Raw genomic sequence first — 14,109 nt, 5'->3', positions numbered from 1 at the left:
AGCCACATTTTAAGGTGTGCAGAGTGGGCTACAAATATCTCATTTGATCCTCACCAGAACCCCAAGAGGTAGGTGCTGTTACCCGCTTTGTTCTGCTGATGAAGCTGGAGCCGAGGAAGTGAAGGGACTTGCCCGGATCCCACAGCTGCCCTCAGAGGCAGGATTCAGGCTCCACAGTCTTCTGGAGCACAGGTTCAGCCTGTTATTTCCATGCCACCCAGATGCCTCGAAATCCCAAACTAATAAATAGAAGGTGACTTCAGGGGAAGCCACTGGCAATGGGAGATCAGGAAAGAAAGTTCTCATGCAGGAAGGGCGTTTCAACTGAGCTGAAGAGAATTATGGATTCGAAGGTGTGAAGGTGAGAAGAGAGGGCCTTCCAGGCTTGGGGGACAGTGTATGCAAAAGTGAGGAAGTGTGTGAGGGGCTTCAGGAAGGCCAGTTTAAAGGGAAGTAACATGTATGTATACATAGACACACATATATACATATTTGTATGTATAAATACTTACATATGGCTGAATGGGTATCAGTGGTGACATGGCAGCCAGAAAAGGCCAGAGTTCCTACTGCCACCCAGACCAGAGCCTCTTAGGGATCCCAAACAACTCTATGGAATTCTAGTTGCAGAGAGATACCACCCTGTGTTGGTGGAGGGAGTTCTCATCAGGAATTCCCCATATCAGTGAAATCACAAATCTGGTTTTAAAAAAAGAAGTAGAAGGCGGTGCCCTGCTGTATTTTTAGTTATGGTCAAATTACAGTTTACCCTCTGGCTGCTATAGAAACCACATTTTAGAAAGGGTAGAGGGTGTAAAGTTAGGACCTGAACTCGGATCTTGCTTCTGATGTTTTCTGCCCAGGTGACAACCCTGGGTAAGACAGTTAAGCTCTTTGGACCTCAGCTGAACGAGTTGAACTAGATGGTCCCTGAGATATTTCCACCTTCAGATTCAGGATCCTACAATAGTCACTAAGGGAAGGGTAACCTACCAGGAATGATGCATAGCAGTCAAGGGTCGTAAGCTGAAGGAAATGGGGATGTTTCACTCTCAGGGGTCACTTAACTGTGGTCTTCAGGTGTCTGAGGACTATCCTGTGCAAGAGAGACTAAAAAGTGCACCTTGGGCCCATCAATTTAGAGTCGGACAAGCCCTTATTTTTTATAGAAGAGGAGGCCAAGGCCCAGAGAATAATTGAAGTAGCTTGCCTATGGTTACTCGTGTAGTATGGGGCAGAGGCATGATTTCAATCCAGATCCACTGTCTTCAAATCTGGTAATCTTTCCGCAGTAACAGGGCTTTTATGTTTGCATAAGTAGTGGATAGAGTAATTGACCTGGAGTGAGAAAGCCCTGAGTTCAAATCCATCCTGTCACCTCCTAGCTGGGTGACCTGGGCAAGTCACTTAACCCCTGTCAGTCTGTAAGATGAGAATAGCACCTGCTTCCCAGAGTTGTTTTGAGAATCAAGTGAGATCATATTTGTAAAGCACACATTTGCAAACCTTCAAGCGCTATATAACTATTTGGCCACAGAGGGCAGCAGAGCTGCTTGAGGCAGCTTGAGGCCAGGTCGGGTTTAGCGCTGCCCCGGACGTCATGGGCCGCTTGGGAACGTGGGGCTTCCCGAGGCAGGACGTCCACCCTTGGGGTGCACTCTAGGAGACTTGCTGGAAGAGTCGCCCTCTGACGTTGACTCCAAGTGGCTACAGCCCAGGTTTCCGGGACCTCAGGAACTCGTGGGCCTTCTTGGACAAAGCGCATGGATGACTCCCACGAGAGCGAATAAGCTCGCCCTAGGCTCTAGAGCAGCCTAGACTTGGGCCCGACCATCTCTAGTTAAAGGGGAGCGCGCCTTCGTCTTCTCCAATCAGAAGCCGGAAAGTTCGGGAGGCGTGTCCTCGGGAGAGCCAATCAGAGTCACACCCATTGGGGGAGTGTCCAATCGTCCACCGGTAGGATGGGAGGGTAGCAAGTGCCGGGGTGCGTGGCTTCCGAGGGGCCAATCCTCCAGCTGCCGCCGAAGGAGGCGGGAGGGGGCGTGTCCCCGTGTGCCTGGATCGAAGCCACCTATTGGTCGCAATCGCTACTCAGCCCGAGTTCATTGGCCGGGTTATTTCCGGAGGGGCGTGGCGTGGCGGGCATATTTCGGCTTCCCGAGCTGTAGAGGCAGCTCTGCTGGTCCCCGATCATGCGGAAAGGCAGCGGAGGGGGCCCCGGGGGCGGCGGGGGGCGAGCCCGGCGGCGGAGCGGGGAGCGCGGTCCGCTTGAGCCGCCCCAGGCCCGGCCCCTGCTCCGACGCCGGGGGCTCTGGCCGCGGCTGCCGCTGCTGCTGATGGCACTGGCCGTGGGCACCGGGCTCTACGTGGCCTGGGCGCCGGGGGGAGGGGGAGGGGAGAGAAGAGGAGGGGAGAAAAAGGGAGGCGGAGGAGCAGGAGGAGCTGAGGCGGCCCGGAGGAGGACTGGCGGAGGCCGCGGCCCGGAGCGGCAGGTGAGAGGTGCGGGAACTAGGTGGGAGAGCCCTGCCCAGGAGAGAGCCAGGGACTGATCCCTGCCCCCCACCCCCGCCGACCTGCGGGAGACTGGCAGCCCCCACTGATCCTCGGAGATTGACACTCCCCCCATTGACCCATGAGAGACTGACACCCCCCCATTGACCTATAGGAGACTGACACCCCCCAGTCACCAATACATGGGAGACTGACCCCCCCACTCCCCAATACATGCAAGACTGACCCTTCCTACCACTGACCCATGGGAAACTGATCCCCCCCACTCACTAATAGGTGAGAGACTGACACCCCCCACCATTGACCCATAGGAGACTGACACTCCCCACCACTCACCAACACATGGGAAACTGACCCCCCACACACATTGACCCATGGAAGACTGACAGCCCCACCCAATCCACCAGCGAATGACAGGCCCCAGAGACCCATGGGAGACTAACAGTTTGCCCCACCCCCCACCAACCCAGAGGAGACTGACAGCCTCCCCACCCAATCTGCCTGAGACAATACTCCCACTGGAGCCTAACATCAGCTCTCCTATACTTATCTGACCCCCTCCCACCCATCTACCAGTATAGGATGAGTCTGACACTGACTTATCTAGCAGAGGCTGACCACCCTCCCCTCTCCCCCCACCTGTCTAGGAAAGATACATCCCCCTACATATAAGCACCCTTATCCAGGAGAGACTGGCACTCCCTCCCCCCCCCCATCTATCCTTCATGGGAGACTGAAACCTGGACACACCTCCCTGATAAAGTCAGGAAACACCAGCCTCCTAGGCCACAGGAGACTGATCCCACACACATATTAATCCAAGGGAGACCATTCACATGAAACTGCTAGGGCCTAGGGATAAAATCAGAAAAAATGGAATAATTCCTACTGGCAAGGAGCTTAACACCCTAACTTGTACATAGTTGTAGTTCTGAACTTTACATTTATTACATAATAGCCACCTAACTTGAAGTGTGTCTAAAATGTAGAGAGGGGCTTTATGGGTAGAGCTAAGGAGGGCATGCGTTCCAAGCATGGCCAAAGCACGGAGACATGGAGATAAGAGTCTTCATGTATGAGAAGCAGAGAGAAGGCCAGCTTGGCTGGAATGCAGATTGCAAGAGGGGGGTGATGTCTGGTGAGGTTGGAAAGCTGGGCTGGGGCCAGGTTCTGCAAACCAATGAGGGGAGTGAAGGGGATGTGCAGGGGGGCCATATGGTCAGATCTATGCTTCAGAAAAATGACTTGGCAGCTGGGGCAAGTGTAAGGTAGAGTGGAGTGGAGTAGAGAGAGACCTGAGGTGGGGAGACCCATCAGTATTGCTATTACAAAGGAATCCAGAGGAGAAGTGATGAGGGCCTGAGGTCAAGCTGTGGGACTGTACAAAAGGAGTCAAGTGGGAGAGAGATAGCGGTAGAAATGGCGAGATTTGGCAACTAATTGGACATGGGTGGTGAGGGAGAGTGAGGAATCCAGGATCATGCCTCAGAGACTGGAAGAATGGCCCACATGGTTCAGCTCCACACCCCTTTGAACCCTAACTTAAGGCTGTAAGGTTAAGATCCTCCCCCCAAGACCCAGCTGGTAGTGACCGCGTAGATAAAGGCAGACCTTTTCTAGACTCATCTACAAGACTCCTGATTCTTGGGAGCCTGAGTCCAGTACCTCTTCACGACTCAGCCTGGTCTCAATTCTTCCCGCCTGTGACAAGTCCTGGCTTGGTAGTCCAAGTACCTGGGTCTTATGAAATTATAGGTGAGACTGTCTCTTCTGTCTCCTGTGCTTCTATAGGCCTGGATGTGGACCTGATCCTTTCAAAGGTCCTCTCTACCTGTGGAACTGTGGCTCCTTCCTCCCAGCCCAGAGTCAGCCAAAACCCATCCCATCTGCTGGTGGCTGATGTATTGGGTGGTTTCCAATTCCTGGCCCCAGATGTTTCTCTGGTCTCACCCCTCTTCCAGGCACAACTGTCCTAATGGTTTCAGATGAAAGGCCAAATGCTTCCCTACAGGAAAGGCCCAGTTTTCTTTCCAGACCCTTGAGCGGGCGGGGAGAAGGGGGAAGGTAGAGCACAGGTGTGTGACCCTCTACTGCTGGCTTTTGGAGTCATGGGCTGGGTTGGATTCCCAACAACTGCCCCTCCTATGATCTTCAGTAAGCACAGTCACCTCCATGGGTGACTGTTTCCCCACTGATCAAATAATAGCTTTGGACAGCTTCGAAGATAGCTTTGTGCTCAACATTCTATTGATGTCATTAGGCAAGAGACCCAGGTTAGCCCCAGATGTGAAGCCAGACTTAGGGTTCTTGCCTCCCAGGATGCCTGCCCATCCCACTGACCTTCCTCTGCTCCCCCAAAATTACAGTCTCATAGAAAGACTGCATACCCCAGACCTTCCAGTTTTTTCCTCTAGAGTTATAGACAGGACCCAGTTCTCATGGAGCCCCTGAGCCTTTTCTTCTCTAGGCTAAACATCACCAGCCTTCCAACCCATCCTTATCCAACATTGGCTCAGAGCTCTTCTGGATTCTGGTTGCCCTCCCCTGAATGCTTTCCAGTGTATCAGGGGCATTCCTAATGTGTGGTGCCTACGCCTGAACTCAATACTCCAGATATGTTCTGACCAGGGCAGAATACCACCTCTTGTTCCCCAAAGCTAGGGCCTCCCTGAACGGAGATGGAGAGCACATTAGGTTATTAGACCCCCTACATCACACTCATAGTGAGCTTACAGGCCCCTGAAACTCCCAGGTATTCTTCAACTGAACCTCCACCTAACCTCCCCCTCCCCATATTGTACTTGGGAACTAGCATCTTGAACCCAAGCATCATGTATCCTGCCAGATATTACAGCCTGTCATGATCTTCTTGGGTCCTGACCATCATCTATAATATGATTAGGGTACCATCTATGCTTTTAGTCAATTAATTGATGGAAAATATTAATTATATGGGGCAATCCATTTTCTTTCAAGTTGATATGCAATCAGTTGATAAGCATTTAGTAATCACTTACTGTTTGCCAAGCACTGGGGATACAAAGAAAGAAACTATCTCTACTCACCATATGGGGGAGGCAAGTAGACAAAATATCCCAAGTCTTAATGCAGGTTTAAGCTTTAATGGCTTATGACATAAAAATACAGCATTCTACATAGGATGTATAAATACATATCTATATACAACATTGTACTCACAATGTGTTTACATTGTGGGAGGAAGAGACAAGTACATAAAAGGACATATATGTAGCACAATATACATGTATATATGTGTATACAAAGTAGTTAAAGACATGGTAGCTTGGGAGGAAGGGTAGGAGCAGCTGAGGGGCTCAGGAAGGGCTTCTTGCAGAAGATGGTGCCCAAGGTGCATCTTAGAGGAACAGGCATCCTTTATGAGGCAGAGAGGAGTGGAGGCTGGGCATGGGAGATGGCCAGCACAAAGGCCAAGAGATGAGGAGGTCGTGTGTTATGTGAGAAGGCCAGCCTGGCTGTACCGCAGAGTACAGGAAGAAGATTGATGTCCAGGCAAGGGCCAGAGGAGTTGGAGGCAACCAGAAGCCACTGGAGTTGACTGAGGAGGGGAACCACATGCTCAACTCTGCGCATAAGGAAAATTACTATGGTAGCTAAGTCTAGAATAGACAATTGGGAGAGGCCTGTGAAAGACCAGTGAGCAGGGAGTTGAAATGATCTTGGTAAGGTGATAGGAGCCCAAACTAAGATGGCGGCTGTGTGAGTCAAGAGAAGAAGTCAGATGAGAGACGTTGTAAAGGTGGAAAGGGCATGATTTGGCACCCGACTGGATATATGGGATGAGGGAGAGTGAGGGGACCGGGATAATGCCAAGGTTACAAGCCTGAGACACTGGTGAGATGGTGGTGTCCTCAACAGGAATAGGGCTGTTTGGAAGGGGAAAAGGCCCGAAGTTCAGTTTTAGACATCTTGAGTAGGAGTTATCTCCAGGACATCCGGTTTTTGTCTAGACAGTTGGTGATGGAAGATTCAAGCTCAGGGCTTGAGATATAGATGGAAACAGAATGATGGCTATTCTTTGTTTCTGACCTTTCAGCTTGTTCCGAATCTAACTAATTGTACCACACTCTGTATTTTACACAGGAATAGCATTAGAAATGTTACTAAGCACTTGGCTGAAATCTTGGTGAAATATCTGACTGTGTTCCCTTGAATGTATCCATGTGGGGTTGGAGGAATAGAGCTGGGAGTTATTTCTGTAGAGATGATGGTTAAATGCACGGTGGCTGCCAAGAAAGATATGGCAAACCACTCCAGTATCTTTGCCAAGAAAACCCCACAAAGAGCTGGACGTGGCTGAAATGACTGAACAACAACAAAGTTAGGAAGAGTCTAGAGAAAGAGAAGACCCAGGATCAAGCCTTGGGGAAGCCCCAGACTTAGAGGGCATGATGTGGATGATACACCAACAAAGTCAGACAGTTAGGAAGCATTTCTTAAGCTCCTACTATGTGCCAGGCACTAAGTTTGGGGGTATGAAGAAAGACAAAAGGTGCTCCCTACCCTTGGGGACGGACGTCCCAGTATGATGGAGGCAACACTCTAGACACAGGATAAGTAGGAAATCATTAGCAGGGGGAAGGCACTAGCATTAAGGGAAGATGTTAGCAGGGCCTGGGAAATGAGGAAGGAGAGCCTGCCAGACCCAGAAAGAGTGCTCAGAATCGGGAAAGGGAGGGTCTTGTTCATGGAACAGGCAGGAGGCCATTGTCACTGGCTTGGAGAGTAAAGTTCTGAGAAGACTGGAAATGTAGGCAGAGTTAGAAGGCCTTGAATGGCATCTGAGCTTGGAGATGAGAGGAGCTCTGAGGAATGGGTGACCATCTTTCCTGCCAAGGCCAATCCCATCCCCTCCTATCTTCTTCAGCAACACCCCCCCCCCACTCCATTCCCTTGCTCAGCTTCAATCTCTCCCTATTTACTTGTTCCTTCCTAGTTATCTGCAAATCTTTACCCAAGCCTTCTCTATCCTCAAAGAACCTTCAATAGATCTGATGCTTCTTGTTATTTACCACCATTGATTTACTCCCAGAAAAAGTGGCCCATGATGCTTCGTGCTTCCACCATCTCTCTTCTTCTTTTTTTTTTTTTTTAAAGCAATTGGGGTTAAGTAACTTGCTTAAGGTTACACGGCCAGGTGTTTCTGGGTGGGTGCTAAGTGTCTGAGCCCGGATTCGATCCCCAGATCATCCCGACACTGGAGCCGGTGCTCTTACTCGCTGTGCTACCTACCACCATCTCTTCTAAGCCCTCCGTGATCGTGCCCACCCTCCTTATTCAATTCCAGCATCTCTCTCCCAAGTTACCAATGATCTCTTCATTGCCAAATCTAGTGGTCTTTTCTTGGTCTTTGTTCTTGATCTCTCTGTGTGCGTTGACTCTGCTGAACACCTTCTTCTTGAGGAATCTGTCCCTTCTGGATGTTTACAACACTTTTTTTCTCCTAGTTCCTCTACCTTTCTGACTCCTTCTCAGTCTCCTTTGCTGGTTTTTCATCCAGTAAATGTTGGCATATCACAAGCCCTATTCACTCAGATTTGCAGTCTTGGAGTCACCCTCAACTTTCTCCCTCAAACCATTAAAGAGTTTTGTTGCCAAATCTTGTTTATCTCCACAAACCCTCTCCCATAGGTCCCTTTCTTTCCACTCACACCAGCCTCCACCCTGGTCCAGGGCCTCCTCTCACCTCTCCTGTAGTAATGTTCTCATGGGTCGCCTGCCTCCTCTCTAGTCCATCCTCCTTCCAACCGCTAAAGGAAGTTTCCCAAATCTGGGGTGTAAATACAACACCCCTCCCCCATGCAATAATCTCTCTTATCTCCAGGATCACACAGAACCTCCCATGGCATTTAAAACCCTTTGCCACTTTGTCCTGACTTCCCTTTCTAACCTTATTCTACATTACTCCTTCCGTGGTTTCTGAGATCCAGCCAAAATGGTTTTCTCACTGTCGCTCACACATGATGGTCCATCACTGTGTTGCCCAGAAAGCCCCTCCTCTTCTTCACCTCCCAGAATCCCTGGTTCCCTCACTTCTGATGCACCCAGCTGCTGGAGCCTTCTTCCCTCAGGGCACCTTGTATCTATTGCCCTCCTTCCTTATTGGATGATTTTGGCATCATCATTTCTGGGTGGCCAAGCAGCTGTTTGCTATTCAGATCATTCAGCTATACTCTCCCCAAAGGGCCTCAGATTTGTTCCTTACTCCTGGTCCTTTCCTTCCTCTCCTCAGTGATATTCCTTACTTCCTTGCATGTTCCTTCATTGGACAGTGGACTGGGTGGCATCTCAGGTCCTTTCCCAGCTCTGACAGTCTTTCCCCCCTCTATTAATCAACCATTCATTATATAAATAATCAAAATAATTGACTATGGATTATTAATTTTTTTCTCTCCCTTCGAAGGCACTTTCCCCTCCCATTAAATTGAAGAAAGGTTAGGAAGGAAGGAAAGGAGAGAGGGAGGGAGGGAGGGAGGAAGAGAGGACAAAAGGGAAAAAAGGAGCAAGGGAGAAAGAAAGAAAAGAGAAAAAGCACAGCCATAGTAACAAAGTCAAATGAAGCTCGATCTCTCATCTGTTGAAAAGTATATGGCTCATTCTGCATTTTGAGTCTGTCTCTTCTCTGTCAGGAGGTGGCCAGCCCTCCAGAATCAGTCATTGCAGTGATCAGGTTCCAAAATCTTTCAGAGTTGCCTTTTCCAGTGCTGCCAAGCTTGTAGTAATGGTTTTCCTGGTTGGGCTTGCATTATTTTGCATCAGTTCATACAAGTTGTCTAATGTTTCTCTGAAACTTTGATTTTGCCATTTCTCTTAAACTCACACGACATGATTGGTTTAGACGTTCCCCCATCACCAAGGACACCCCCTTGATTGCCGGAGTTGTTTTTTTTTTTGCCACTATAAAAGGAGCTGCTGCAGACCTTTTTGTACATATGAGTCCTTTACCTCTTTCTTTAGTCTCTTTGGGATATAGGCCTAGTAATGGCATTTCCAGGTCAAAGGGTATGCAGAGTTTAGTAACCTTTTGGGTCAGAATTCCAAATTCCAGCTCTGATGTTCACAAGTTCCAAAATTCTGACATTCACAGAATCTCAGAGCAATATTATTCATGGACTTAAAATTCTGTTATCCTTTTGGGGAAAAGTTATTTGTATTATGAAACTAACAGACATGGGCATTGTCACATGCAAAGAACAGGAGAAGGGTTGTACATGAAATACAAGTCTATTATGTACAGCTCAGATTGTATGTGTGTGTTTGTGTGTGTGGGTGTGGGGGTGTGTGTGTATGAACAAATTCAACATTTCAGAGCTGTCCTACCTGTCTCTCATTCTGAATTGCCTTGGGTTCTCTGTCCATTAAAAAAAAAGAGTTTTGCTAATGATCTTTTTTTTTCTTTTTGGCATTAGTATTACTGACCTCCTTCTTCCTTACCTCCCACCTCAAAATGCCCTTCCTTTTAACCAAATATAATCCCAGTCAACACACTTACTATGTGCCAGGCTCTTCATACAAAGAAAGGCAAAAACAGGGTCTCTGTCTTCAAGTAGCTCATATTTTAATTGGGGGACACCACATGCCAATAACTGTGTATAGACAAGATCCAGAAAGGCCTCCTGCAGAAAATGGGATTTGAGTTGTCTTTTTTTTTTCTTTTTGGAGGGGGGAAGGTAGGGCAATTGGGGTTAAGTGACTTGCCCAAGGTCACACGGCTAGTTTTTCTGTTAAATATCTGAGGCCAGATTTGAACTCAGGTCCTCCCAACTTCAGGGCTGGTGCTCTGCTTACTGTGCCATCTAGCAACCCCTTGAGTGAGTCTTGAAGGAAACCTAGAGGCAGGGGGATTTGGAGAGAGCATGACAGACATGGGGAAAGGCCAGTTCAAAGGCATCCAGCCAAGAAGAGAAATTCACAGGCTAGGAGTGTTGGGATCCAGAGTCACGATTGTTCATCGGTTGCTTTCACCAGAGTTCTTAAGTCCTTCACAGTGGTCCTCTGTTACAATGTTGTAATCATTGTTTAAATCCACCTCCAGTCCGTGTTCACTGGCTCTGTACCAGTGCATACAAATCTTCTCAAGTTTCTCTGTAACCCTCCTTTGTCATTCTTATAACACCGTAATATTCCATTACGTCCATAGGCCGTTTGGTCAGCCAGAGTTCTTTGCTACAATAAAAGAGCTATGAGTTTTTATACTATGGGTCCTTTCTGCCTTTAATTTCTTTAAAGAAATTCCATGTTTCTAGTGTTCTTGTTGCAACGTTTCCTGATTCAAACATCCTGTGACCCCCAAAGTTCTAGGGCCCCAGCATTCTGTGCCTGCTAATGTTCCAAGGGTCTGTGATGCTTTGGACTGTGGGGGCCATTTAGAGTTAGTGTGGGCAGAGGACGGCCTCGGGGAGGCAGAATAGAGGGCGGGGAAGGGGGGGGAACCGAGGGGCCGTCCCCCAGGCCTGGCTGTTCTCTTCCCAGTCCCAATCCCGGCCAGCCCGAAGCCTCCCTGAAACCCATCTTCGGGCACTGTTAGAACAACTGGACCCCCAACGCCTCTGGGGCAAGTACCTTCAGCCCCTACTGGTTGAAAGGACACCAGGAAGTCCTGGAAACTTGAAGGTCCGACAGGTAAGGAAGAGAAGGGACTGGCAGGGGGCTGGGAATCTTAAATGCTCTATTTCCTTCCCACACCCATAGACAGGTTCTAGGCATCCTGGACTTCTGAGCTCACCCTCCTCCCCTGATCTATTAGAGACACTAAGTGTCCTTACTGCCCCTCCCCACTTCCTTCCTCCCTAATTGTACACAGGATGCAGGCCCACTAGACTCCTCCCCCAGTTCACGACAGGACCTGGGCATCTGGCCCACTAGGTGCCCCCTGACTCAACCAGGACCCAGGCTTCCTGGCCCTCCAAGCCCCCGTCCTATGCCCACAGTTCTTGCAGGATGAGCTCCGGGCTCTAGGTGCTGGCTGGCAGGTGGAGGTGGATGCCTTCTCAGCCACGACCCCATTGGGGCCTGTGGCCTTCGCCAATGTGGTGGCCATACTGTCCCCAGAAGCCCCCCGCCGCTTGACCCTGGCCTGCCACCTGGACTCCAAGCTCTTCCCTTCAGGTGTGCCCCCTTTCCTGGGTGCCACAGACTCTGCCGTGCCCTGTGCTCTGCTTCTTGAGCTCGTCCGTGCCCTTGACCCTCAGCTTGGCCGTTCTAAGAGCCAGGTAATGAGAACAAGGGACCATTGTGGAGGGTGGGAGTGAGGGATGAGCCTGGAGGATTTTCTGGAACAGAATGGTGACTACTAAAGCTTGGTTTGGGGGGAGGTAGAAGGGAAGGGGTGACCTCTGCCTCCTTCCCGTTCCTGATGGCTCTTCAATCTCCCTTCACAGGGGGCTCCTGTGACCCTTCAGCTCCTTTTCCTGGATGGGGAGGAGGCCTTGAAGGAGTGGGGGCCAGAAGACTCTCTTTATGGGGCCCGGCACTTGGCTCAGCGCATGGAGCAGACACCCCATGGCATTGGCACCTCAGAGATTCAGGCAATTGTGAGTACCTGGAGTGTGAGTGGGGGGGATCACCATTGCCACTCCTCCTCCTTCCCTTTTCTCCTGGCCTCAGCATCCACCTTCTTCCTCTGGGGCTCCCCCTCTTGCCCCCTACTTTATCAACCAAGTGATTCACTTCCCTTCCTTTGGGCCCCTGACCAGGAGAAATATGGAGAAACTTAAAGGTTGGGGGGGACTCCAAGTGGGAGGTCAGGGATGCCTGATTTCATTTTCCTGGGGGTGGGTGGCAAGTCTCCTGGGTAGGGAATGGGAATAAGCATTTATTAAACACCTACTGTGTTGCAGGCACCATGCTGAGTGCTTTACAAACATGCTCTCATTTGATCCCCACAAGCCTGAAAGGCAGGCGCTGTTATCATCCCTGTTTAACAGTTGAGGAAACTGAGGCAGGCCGAGGTTAAGTGTCTTAGCCAGGGTCACCCAGCTGCTAAGTGTCTGAAGCTAGATTTGAACTCAGGTCTTGACCCCTGGCTCAGCCCTCTGTCCACCAGCAGCACTAGGAAATCATTGCTGGAGAGGACTCCATGAGAAGCCTTGTGCTTCCAAGGCCAGAGGCCAGAGCCAAGGAGGCATAGCATTAGGGGGGCTCAGCTGTTGGGTCTAGACCTTTTAGGCCAGAGGTGGCTGCTCCATTCACCTAGAGGCCCCTGGGCCTCAGCTTCTCCTCCCCATTCCTCAGCCCTGGCTGGCATTCTGGTGTCCTGGAAGAGCCTGGCCCGAGCTGACCCATCAGCATAGGGGTCATCTGTGGCCCTGGGCCCCAGCCTTCCACCAGCTCCCTGTGAGGCCCAGGGCCCAGAGCATGCCACAATCACAATACCATTGGTGAAGCAGGCATTTCCCTTTGCTCTGCATGGCTGTGTGGGTACAGGTTCAGGAAGACCGCTGGGTTGTACAAAAAATCAGATCGAGACCCTACCTGACCAGTCTGGCCTTCAGTGGGCCAGAGGAACCGATGCTTCCATCACCCTCTCTGACCAGTCTGGCCTTCAGTGGGCCAGAGGAACTGATGCTTCCATCACCCTCTCTCTCTGTCTGCCCCAGGAAATGTTTGTCCTCCTGGACCTGCTGGGAGCCCCTGACCCTGTCATTAAAAGTCACTTCCCACACACAGCCCCCTGGTTCCAGAGGCTCAGCTCCATAGGTAATGGGGGGCAGGGGAGGAGGGGAGCAGCCCCACCCTACGTGGGGCCTCCCTCTGATCCCCTCCTCCCCTCAACCACTGCAGAGAAGCGGCTTCACCGACTGGGCCTTCTGGCGTCCCATCCTCGGGAGGTGATGTATTTCCAGCCAGGACCGCCCTATGGGGCCGTGGATGACGACCACATCCCCTTCCTGCAAAGAGGTAGGTACCCTTCCCCGGATCCCTGCCCAGCCTGGGCCTCATGGTCCCTGCCGCTTGGCTGCTTCACACTGGGCCCGCCCTGCTGGTGTCTGGGGCCGTGCCTGGGCAGCTCAGCTTACAGCCCTCCTCTCTCTCTCCCTCTCCAGGCGTGCCCATTCTGCACCTCATCCCTACGCCCTTCCCTGCCGTCTGGCACACCCCAGCCGACACCGAGGCCAACCTGCATCCGCCCACAGTGCACAACCTCAGTCGTGTCCTTGCCATCTTCCTGGCTGAGTATCTGGGCCTCCTCTAGCCCCTGGACAACAGCTCAGTGGCCTGGCCCTGGGGCAAGGTCTGTTCTGAGCTCCTACCCCAGTGGGGACCCCAGAGACTCAGGGACTGTCTCTGCCAGACTGTGACCCTCAGGGATTGATTATGCAAACGTGCTACTGTGAGAAAAATCCCCCTTTTGGTATCTCTGGCTTTGTTCATTTGGTCTGAGGGGCCTGCCCTCAGTGAGCTGCTAGGCTGAGGAGGGCAAGCCACCATTTATTAAGCACCGACTGTGTGCCTGGCTCTGTGCTGAGGACTGGGGATACAGCGATGGAAAAGGAAAAACCCTCCGAGAACTCACTGTTTTTACTCGTCATTCAGAGACAGGGAGCAGCAGCCGGTAGC

The 14,109-nt window shown here is 50.9% G+C and overlaps 1 protein-coding gene across 2 annotated transcripts; it reads left to right on the top strand.

Moving 5' to 3' along the window:
- Nucleotides 1-2,149: 2,149 nt before the first annotated feature.
- QPCTL (glutaminyl-peptide cyclotransferase like) lies at nt 2,150-13,892 on the top strand. 2 transcript variants are annotated; one of them, XM_069089055.1, is made up of 7 exons: nt 2,150-2,492; nt 11,023-11,172; nt 11,481-11,762; nt 11,931-12,083; nt 13,149-13,248; nt 13,333-13,449; nt 13,596-13,892. In XM_069089055.1, exons 1-7 carry the CDS (start codon nt 2,193-2,195, stop codon nt 13,742-13,744), a joined length of 1,251 nt encoding a protein of 416 aa, XP_068945156.1. In that variant the 5' UTR covers nt 2,150-2,192; the 3' UTR covers nt 13,745-13,892. The 2 variants fall into 2 exon arrangements, with proteins under 2 accessions (XP_068945156.1, XP_068945157.1); XM_069089056.1 differs by having other exon boundaries at nt 13,338-13,449; nt 13,596-13,732.
- The last annotated feature ends 217 nt before the right edge of the window (nt 13,893-14,109 follow it).

The sequence above is a fragment of the Petaurus breviceps genome, unplaced genomic scaffold, assembly GCF_028583685.1.
Source record: "Petaurus breviceps papuanus isolate PSGF00001 unplaced genomic scaffold, PetGlider_PUasm1.0 185, whole genome shotgun sequence".
NCBI classification, from domain to species: Eukaryota; Metazoa; Chordata; class Mammalia; order Diprotodontia; family Petauridae; genus Petaurus; species Petaurus breviceps.
The sequence above is the reverse complement of the archived record's forward strand: the minus strand, read 5'-3'. Positions and strand labels throughout refer to the sequence as shown.